This window comes from Copidosoma floridanum, unplaced genomic scaffold (assembly GCF_036245765.1).
Source record: "Copidosoma floridanum isolate Cflo_tuat_1 unplaced genomic scaffold, Cflo_Japanese_pri ptg000004l, whole genome shotgun sequence".
Taxonomy (NCBI): Eukaryota; Metazoa; Arthropoda; class Insecta; order Hymenoptera; family Encyrtidae; genus Copidosoma; species Copidosoma floridanum.
This window is the reverse complement of record NW_028321881.1, coordinates 39,958,449-39,968,208: the sequence shown is the minus strand read 5'-3', so window position 1 is coordinate 39,968,208 and position 9,760 is coordinate 39,958,449. Positions and strand designations below refer to the sequence as shown.

Here is a 9,760-nt window from a genome sequence, read left to right as displayed (position 1 = left end):
TTTCAAACTCGTAGGAAAACTACTATTTTATCATACTGTGTCGAAAGTAGGAACTTTCGTCCCGATTCGCGGGACGAAAATCCCTTCTCTCGGCGCAGGATTGATGAAAAACAGAAGTGCATTAGATTTCACATTAACCACCCTCGGCTTCGCATCGGGCGTTTATTTACGTGAAATATAAGACATTCTTAACCTCGCTCACTAGGTGCATAACAATTGGGCCCGGAGGGCGCAAAAAACTTTTCTGCCCGTGGGCCCAAAGTGATTACAAGGGCGTAAAGTGTGACCCGAGGGCGCAAAGCGGCTGTTACACTTTGTGCCCATGAAAAATGCATTTTCCGATCTCGGGCGTTTTTGAATGTCGGGTGTGCCCTTGGTAGGAAAAAAAGGATTCGCCACATAAGTGCCATTGCTCCGCGGCTACCTTACGTCCCTCGGGCTGCAAAATAGCCCCGGAGACGACGGCACTTATCCGACGAAATCTACTATTTTTCCGATTTTCAGAGCTCCAAGAAAGTGCCAAATAAACATATTTTCATACGTTACAACCCTGGTAGAAAATTACTACATAAACTGGCTAAAAACTCGTTAACATGTTATAAGCCCATTGACGCATGTACGTTGACGAGTTTCTAGCCAGTTTGTGTAGTAATTTTCTACCAGGGAACACACGATCATAAGCTGTAAGCCTTCCTCTACAATCTCCAAAAAAGAAAATGTCGAAAAGTTGAGTGGCAACATTGTTTTTTGCAATAAACGTTCAGGGTGGTTCAGCGCGCGCTCATACGTGAGTGTATATATACGTGTTGTGGCTCAGCGTGTAGTAAACATGCATAGGTATACACTCACATAAATATGAGCACGCGCTGAAAAGCTCTGAATGTTTATTGCAAAAATCAATCTTGCCACTCAACTTTTCGACATTTCGTTTTTTGGAGATTGTAGAGGAAGGCTTACAGTTTATGATCGTGTGTTGTAAGGTATGAAAATATGTTTATTCAGCACTTTCTTGGAGCTCTGAAAATCGGAAAAAATGCATTTTTTGAAACTTTGAGAATTCGTTACTCGAAAACTGTGGAGTTTAGTTATATACATTCCTATTAGTTTTTTGTAACAAATGTGCCAAAAAATAGGAAAATATTTTTTTAGACCAAAAAAACAACTTTGACGAATTTGTTTAAACAATTTCTGACCACATTGGCACCTGGAAAACTGTACTTCCTTATACAGGAGCACATTTTTTATGAAATGGCGCAAAAAATTTTCATCCGAATAATTTTTCTCGGTAGATTGACGATGTCCCCTGCATGGACTAATAGGTATTTTTCAGTTTGGAACTATACTCGACACCCATCAACAAGAAATTATGTCAGTTGTTAATGTTTATTATAGATACGTTATTATTGAAATGAATGCTCGTAAAAGATTATTGTCCGGAAGGAGCTGTGTACTCTGGCATGTTAGTTACTATCAATAATTATTAAACGATCGTAAAAAACGCTAATTTGCTCATAACAATTGTAAGGAGCATCGTATCAAAATTATCAATTTTTTTTTTAAATACGTAGAAAATTATTAAGTTTCATAAGAAATTGGTTGCGTTTCTCTATATCCAAGATTAACAGAGTTATGAGCATTAGTTTAATAGCAAAAATCGATCGACCAGAAAGTCGGTTGAAATAAAAAAAAAATGTCTTCCATAGCTTTGAAGTTCTTTGTATTCTTGACAAAATGTCGTTGGCATTTTGGGTGTAACTTTTTTTACCCTTTGTGTGGGTAAATGAATTTTTAAGTTAATAATAGAATTATGACGTAATTTTTTTTAAATAACAAAAAAGCTTGTGTATAGTTAAAAATACTTGTAATAGATGCTTAATCCTAAATTATCAATCATTTTTATCAATAAATAAAAAAAACTACACATACATTAAGATTGATTTTTGAAACAGGGAATTTCGCGCTTTTTTGCAACATGGCATTGCAAAAAATAAGTTTTTGAATAATCAGAAGGATCATAATTCATAATCAATAGGAAAGTTAATCACAAACAATTCTGCTTTAATACTTTTTTAAATCAAAGCAATAGAAAAGAAGTTACAATCCAAAATGTAAAAAAAATTCGATTAATTTTTACAATTTGTTAAATAATAATTGAAGCCGATGCCTTGATTGGGCAAAACTATTTTTCTGAATATCTAGACTGTATTTTCAAGTGATAAAAACGATTTATTTCGCGGCAGAAATATTTCTTTTTTAAATATATCATTTTTACAGAATGATGCAATGTATTCTGTATTCTCTGGCTATATCGTCAGGAAAAATGTAAACATTAAAAAAAATTATAGCAAGTACTTTAACATGAATGTGCATAGATTACTTGGAAATATTTTTACAATATAACTTTTAAAAAACATAAAATCGCTTATATCTCAAAAGAAAAAAATAACTACTTTTACACGTTTTCTTGAGGAAAACAAAAACATCGAGACTCACAAATAAGTAGAGGTTTATCGATATAAAAATGTAACTTACACAAATAACGATTGAAGTAGTACTTTGATAGTCAACCTTACAAAATCTCGGTTTGTAGTCGTCGAATGCAAGAGAGACTATATATATATATATATATAAGAAGATCTCTAAGTCTTTAGAATTTTTTTTCAGAAATGTTTTTAGACACAAGTTACAAAAAAACTGTACATCGAGTACAACTACCCTACATAAAAGTATGGACCTGAACCTTCAAACACATTAGTGACACAGTGTGAAAAAAAAATTTATTATAATTTTCATATACATCATTTTAAACTCTCAAACTTTACAGCTTATTTCTGCATACTTAAAGTACAAGTGTCAAGTATGAAGTATGTATCGTATCAAAATTTCCTGCATTGAATCATAGAAATGGAAAGTGATTTTAATGAAACACAAAATGAAAATAATTTATTTTCAAAACATTCTCAACTCTAGAATTTCAGAATTGCCTAATATTAGTAAGCTCTCAAATAGTCATTGTTATTCAAATGCTCAAATGATTTCTGTGAATTAAACAAAATTTATTGACACAATTAATACACACTATTATCAATTAACGTCTTTAGTAAATACAATCATTATTGTTTTGGTGCCAATGTGTGTTATTGTATAATAAATATATCATATAATTCATAAGTTAGAAAACGTAACTTTCTTTGAATTCATTTACATTCTGGAATAAATTTAGAAAAACAAGTATAAGAATTTTTCTTACTTCTTGTGCCATAAAACAAATTTTTTTTTTATTCATGAGTTTAGCCTATTTAAAGTTTATAATAAAAATAACTTTTTAAATAAAGTTGTTTAAGTAAAGGTTCACTGCTCTTTTGTTCAATATTTATTAACTTTATTCAGTTCACTGAGTACTATAGAATCATTTCTTTTTCTGTGAACTGTTTTGTAGTAGTCTGAACAATTTATACATTCTTATTTCATACTTGAAGACATTAAAAAACTTCTCTTCAGCAAAAACTTTTATTTTTAACTTATCTCCAAAGTATCAATTCATTTATTTCTCATGGTTACCTCAGAATCAGGCTCAACGAATACATTCAAGACAAGTGTTTTATGAATATTATTGTACAGAGTTTACAATTGACTATTATTTGTACAAATGAGGTTCTATGGTATCACTGTCGGAGTATTCTAAAATAACCTCTTGGCCATTAATCAACCTGTTGTCATTTATAAACTTACTCAAAATTTCATCCATTTGATTTGATACACTAACACCTGTGTAATAGTTATAAAATCTTAATTTTTTTGCAGTTGCTTGATTGTTGAAGTTAGGAATATTTAAAGTATCAGTTATGGAATCAATGACTTTGCCAATGGTCCAATTGATGGAAACAAAAACACCCCTTGAGTCCTTTGGAATTGCAGTGGCTGAACAAGTCATCGGAGGGTGCACAAGAAAATAACAACGCTCTGTAGCTGGTATACTTTTCAGACCTTTCGCTTTAGCCTTAAGTTTCATCAATTGTATCTGAAAGTTAAAGTGCTATTAGCAAGATTGTGCCACAGGTTAAAAATTTAAAACATCAATATACCTTTATTGATGTAGAAGAATTTTTTGATTTTTTAAGTTTCTCCATTATTTCCTTGTCAACAGCATCTTTTGCTTCTGTGAATTGTTGTTTTGGTTTTTCCCATTGGATTAAAAAATTATCTTGCTTTTCCAGCTCAGTTGGTTCAAAGCAACCGTGATGCCGATGCAATAAGCAAAAGTGATTGTTACACTTAATACATAACATCTCTACAACTGATGTGGTTGTACAGCTACCTTGTGAGCATTTATAGGTGGCGATTGAACTAATTGTAGTCTCAACTACATTATTCGATTGAGAGCAAGGGTGAGATGTTCCAGTAAAATGTATCTTGCAAAACACAAGTTGACAGTTATTACAAGTAAATGGTAGAAAATCTAGTTGTTGGCAATCTTTGATTGAGCACTGATCTCCCATGCTTGGAAATTCCATGGTTGTGTGGCGAGTTAGGGAGAAATTTTCAATTATGTGAAGAAGTTGGCGAATGCAGATGATTTTCACTGAGTGTTCCAAGAGCTAAATTATTCCACTTTTGCTCCAACTCCTTTAAAGTCATGTGCGAGTCTCCATTGTCACTTTCTGGATCTGGAAGTTCACTAGCAGGTACAAGGATTTCGTCAAGCGGTAGTTTGTTCTTTCTCCACTCTTCATCGATCAGATCAAGAAGTCGGCCGTCACCACAAATCTGACTATCCATGTTTCTAAAACATTGAACTTATGTATCAAATGATAGGTTAACTAAAAAAAAAATGACTAGTAAACGTTAACACAGAGTCTTTCATCAACGTAAAGGCTGACTCAAGTTAAAGCCTACGCAGAAAAATTGACATACTTAAGGTGCACAGTGCACACTGCACAGTGCACAAGAATAACACTGGTTGGTATACCTATATACATAATGCACAGGGCGTTGTGCTCTTGTGCTTTACGTTTTTACATATATAAATATACCAACCAATGTTATTCTTGTGCACTGTGCACTGTGCACTTTATGTCAATTTGACTGTAGGCCATAGAGGTATAAGAATAGAGGAGAAAAGGGGGCGTGATATGCGACAGCAGAATTCGCTACGTAACGGGGCATCTGTCTTTGTCTGGCAGTTGTGTTATTGGTTATTGGTCGAGTCATATACATGAGATTGAATCAACTGTACACTGAGAAAGATTTGGCGCCGTCAGAGTACCACTGTGGGGACCCTCTCACACACATGTACGTACACTTCGGCTCTCCGTCCTTCTCCAACCATCCGCTAGGCGTCTAACCATGTCACTCGACCTTCTCGCAAGTGCCCGAATTTCATGTTGGTTAATATATAAGGGCGTTTAAGATTGAGCTAGGGTATCCCCACCGATATAGGTGTCTAAGGCAGGGAGCACGTCATCAGCCTTACTGATGAGTCCTGGCGTGCTCCCGGGACGAAACATCAAATAATATTTTCTCTCTTATCATGGCATCACTTGATAGCCATATTGGTGACCCCGTAAACTTGAACATGCGCAACCTTCTTCTAATCATTCTAATAGCATCTCCGTAATCTCTACGCCTCGGGACAGCAACTAGCTTCCCTCTCTTTCTCCGACTTGACCTCTGTCTCGGTCGCGGCTAGAGCTTCTGCTCGCCTCTCTCTAGGACTCTACAAGAGCGTGGAGGATTCGGAGATCTACTTTATCAACTATCGACTTCTTTCTCCCCTATCTTGCCTTCTGCTAATACACCACGTCATGCACGTCATATGCGTCACTGCGCACTTCTTACATATCGTCACCACTCCTTCATCCGGCGTTGTAACTGGAGGGGGAGTATGTGGGGACCCTCCATAGAGGTATAAGAATAGAGGAGAAAAGGGGACGTGATATGCGACAGCAGAATTCGCTACGTAACGGGGCATCTGTCTTTGTCTGGCAGTTGTGTTATTGGTCGAGTCATACATGAGATTGAATCAACTGCAGGATCCAGAACGAAGAAGTAGCCAATAACGTGGCTTTGGCAACAAGGACAGATGCCCCGTTACACTTAGTTATGCTGTCGCTGCCGCTAATGGGTTAGTATAGCGCTTTTTCCCTCTATTCTTATACCTCTATGGGACCCTCTCACACACATGTACGTACACTTCGGCTCTCCGTCCTTCTCCAACCATCCGCTAGGCGTCTAACCATGTCACTCGACCTTCTCGCAAGTGCCCGGATTTCATGTTGGTTATTATATAAGGGCGTTTAAGATTGAGCTAGGGTATCCCCACCGATATAGGTGTCTAAGGCAGGGAGCACGTCATCAGCCTTACTGATGAGTCCTGGCGTGCTCCCGGGACGAAACATCAAATAATATTTTCTCCCTTATCATGGCATCACTTGATAGCCATATTGGTGACCCCGTAAACTTGAACATGCGCAACCTTCTTCTAATTATTCTAATAGCATCTCCGTAATCTCTACGCCTCGGGACAGCAACTAGCTTCCCTCTCTTTCTCCGACTTGACCTCTGTCTCGGTCGCGGCTAGAGCTTCTGCTCGCCTCTCTCTAGGACTCTACAAGAGCGTGGATGATTCGGAGATCTACTTTATCAACTATCGACTTCTTTCTCCCCTATCTTGCCTTCTGCTAATACACCACGTCATGCACGTCATATGCGTCTCTGCGCACTTCTTACATATCGTCTACACTCCTTCATCCGGCGTTGTAACTGGAGGGGGAGTATGTGGGGACCCTCTCACACACATGTACGTACACTTCGGCTCTCCGTCCTTCTCCAACCATCCGCTAGGCGTCTAACCATGTCACTCGACCTTCTCGCAAGTGCCCGGATTTCATGTTGGTTAATATATAAGGGCGTTTAAGATTGAGCTAGGGTATCCCCACCGATATAGGTGTCTAAGGCAGGGAGCACGTCATCAGCCTTACTGATGAGTCCTGGCGTGCTCCCGGGACGAAACATCAAATAATATTTTCTCTCTTATCATGGCATCACTTGATAGCCATACCACTGGTAGTACCAGAGATAAGTAGGGAGATTGCTGACTGCCATGCTACGGAGTGTGCCCACTTTTTTCCAGTGGTTCGAGCGCCCCGCCGCGGCCAAGCGGCCAAACCAGGCGCACATTTTTTTTTTTATTTGAGAAGCGTGGAGGGAGTATGCCGAGTGTGTGCCTACGGATTCGTGTGGAAATGGGAATGTAGGCGCATACTTTGGAGACGCTCAGAAGGGGTATACTGAATGTGTTCCTACGAGAGGAGAGGAGTAGAAATGTCGACTATAGCTATATAGCTGAACGCACAGCCAAAGCAAGCGACGACACGAGTTTTGCTTTTTTGAGAGTCTTTGGACTCTGCAACTGAGTACATGCTATGCATATATTTAACTGACTTGCTCTCGCTCTGGCTTCAATGTTATCCATAAATCTTATTTAATTAAATCGTGGAACTAAATGCTCATTAATTATATACACATAATTTTGATTTCAATACATTATGTTTTAACTATCCCGTACTCTTAAAATTCCCAAATCCATTTATGTTTTCAAAAAATTAACCACTAATTTATTAATTTTACACATCCTAACTTCTGTAAACTGTAGGACAAGCTCCGGAGGATATCCATGAACATATGTGACTTCGAAAGAATTACATCCCGTCCTTCGGATAGCTAAGATGGATAAGGCTTATGCCCCTACATAGATTGTTTTGCACTTAAGGGTTCAAATTCACTTTATGGTAGATATTTTTTTTTTTTTTTTTATTCAATGTATCATTTTGTCTTCATTTCTTTTATTTATGTTTCGTTAAAATATATATATGTAGTCACCATTTTTTTTCGGATACATCAAAACAAATTAAATTAATATTGATACTTTGATACAAGGCAATTCTATAATTTTATAATACTAAAATAACTTTTAAGGATTTTAATATAATTTGTGTATTTTAAAACTCCTAAGAAATTGTGAACATCCTATTTGCGACAAAAAAAGCCGCCCGTTTACTGCTACTTACTTAATGTTGAAATTTCAATCAGTAAATGAATTTGATGAACACAATATAAAATAGTTTTGTAAATATTTTAAAATTGTTTGCAAATCTTTAATAAGGTGTGCTACTTTTATTTATTTTTAGACAGCCAGAAGAACAATAATGAATGAAACAGTTCGATGAATAAGTAATGAAATTTATTTGGCAAGATTCTGAGACTAAACATTTTTTATAATACCACAGTATTTTGTTAAAAACAAAAAAAAAGTGAATTACCTTTAAGGGTGATGATTGTAATAAACAAATTTTTAGGCTGTAGATTATAAAGGAACTTTAATCATTTATATTGAATGCAGGAAAAGCATCGTAATACTTTTAACAATGATACAATCGGGTGAGTGCAAGAAAGAGTCTTTTTAGAGTAAAAGTCAAGAAAGAGCCTTTTTAAATTTTCGGGCAGAATAAAGACCTCTTAAACTAAAAGAAAAAGCCTTTTTATACAGAGGTACACTCGCACTGAGGTGTTGGCGTCGATTGGTATGATTGAGCCCAACGAATCATCGCTCAAGATTATTCTTCGACATTTTTGAGTTCTTATTTGCTCCTCACCCAGCTCTCGGTTGGTCTCGTACCCCTGTACGAATCCACACATTTATTCTATACTTGAGAGCAAAACGAGGAGTTTAACAAAAAGATATCAATGCCTTTTTAACTAATTTGTTTACTTCTATTTTAAGGTAGTAATGTATGCATTTTTATGGATCAATTATATACATACACACATAAATGTAGTACCAACTTAAAATCGGAGAAATAAAAATTAAAGGCTCTTTCTTATATTCAGTTTGAAAAGGCTCTTTTACGCCTATTACTCTGAGAAGACTCTTTATTATGCTAACGTGATAAATTATTTAGAATCAGGAATTGTGAAAACTAACAAAATTTTTTAACTACGAATTTCTATATTAGTAAAAACTGAGTCTGGGTCTATTTATGCTAGCAAAAACTTCGATTAAGTTACGGGGATGTTGTGATATTTCGTTGTTTTAAGAAATTTCTGAAAAAATTTGTATAGGTATGTTTCAGTATCATAAATAACATGTTAAAATTTCAAAGAGCCTAGTTTCACCGTTTTAGAGAAATAAAATCGCGAAGTTGGCCACTTATACACATGCTTTTAGATAGACTTGTCGGAAAATGCACGTTTTTACTCGTAACTTTTGAAATTTTCTTAAGAATCTTTTAAAAAATTAATATGTTAGGGTTTATTATAGTTGAAATAAGTATACTAAAATTGAGGAAGCCTAGCTTTACTGTTTTTAAAATATAACAGTTTAAAGTTTAGTTACAACGTTACTAGAATACCTATATAGTGGTACAGTCCGAGGCGAAAGTTAGGTTAATTTGTTGTTTTAACGTTTTTGTTTACTTTTCTGGGCATTTTTCTGTTCCATACACCTAATTTTTAAATTATTTACCTGTTTTGTTGAGAATAATCACAACAAAAGCATTCCTAACACGAAAATTCAATTTTGAAATTGACTGTACCACGACAACCTCCTCAAAATAGTATCAACATATACATTTGTAGTGCAAAACCTTTCAAAAATCTGCAGTTTTCTGAAAAAATCGACCAATTATTTATTCTAGTTTTCCATTTTATTCTTAAAATCTTGAAGTATTCAAACTATTATTGTTTATTGTAGTTAAGTGCA

The 9,760-nt window shown here is 35.6% G+C and overlaps 1 protein-coding gene and 1 pseudogene across 1 annotated transcript; both read right to left on the bottom strand.

Annotated features, from left to right (window-relative positions):
- Positions 1-3,207: 3,207 nt before the first annotated feature.
- Positions 3,208-4,514, bottom strand: LOC106644739 (AN1-type zinc finger protein 1). Its single transcript, XM_014360388.3, has 2 exons — positions 4,086-4,514; positions 3,208-4,021 (listed from the first exon to the last, which is right to left on the bottom strand). Exons 1-2 carry the CDS (start codon positions 4,512-4,514, stop codon positions 3,638-3,640), a joined length of 813 nt encoding a protein of 270 aa, XP_014215874.2. The 3' UTR covers positions 3,208-3,637.
- A 28-nt stretch (positions 4,515-4,542) lies between these two features.
- LOC149375859 (anaphase-promoting complex subunit 13 pseudogene) lies at positions 4,543-4,779 on the bottom strand (annotated as a pseudogene).
- Between the last annotated feature and the right edge of the window lie 4,981 nt (positions 4,780-9,760).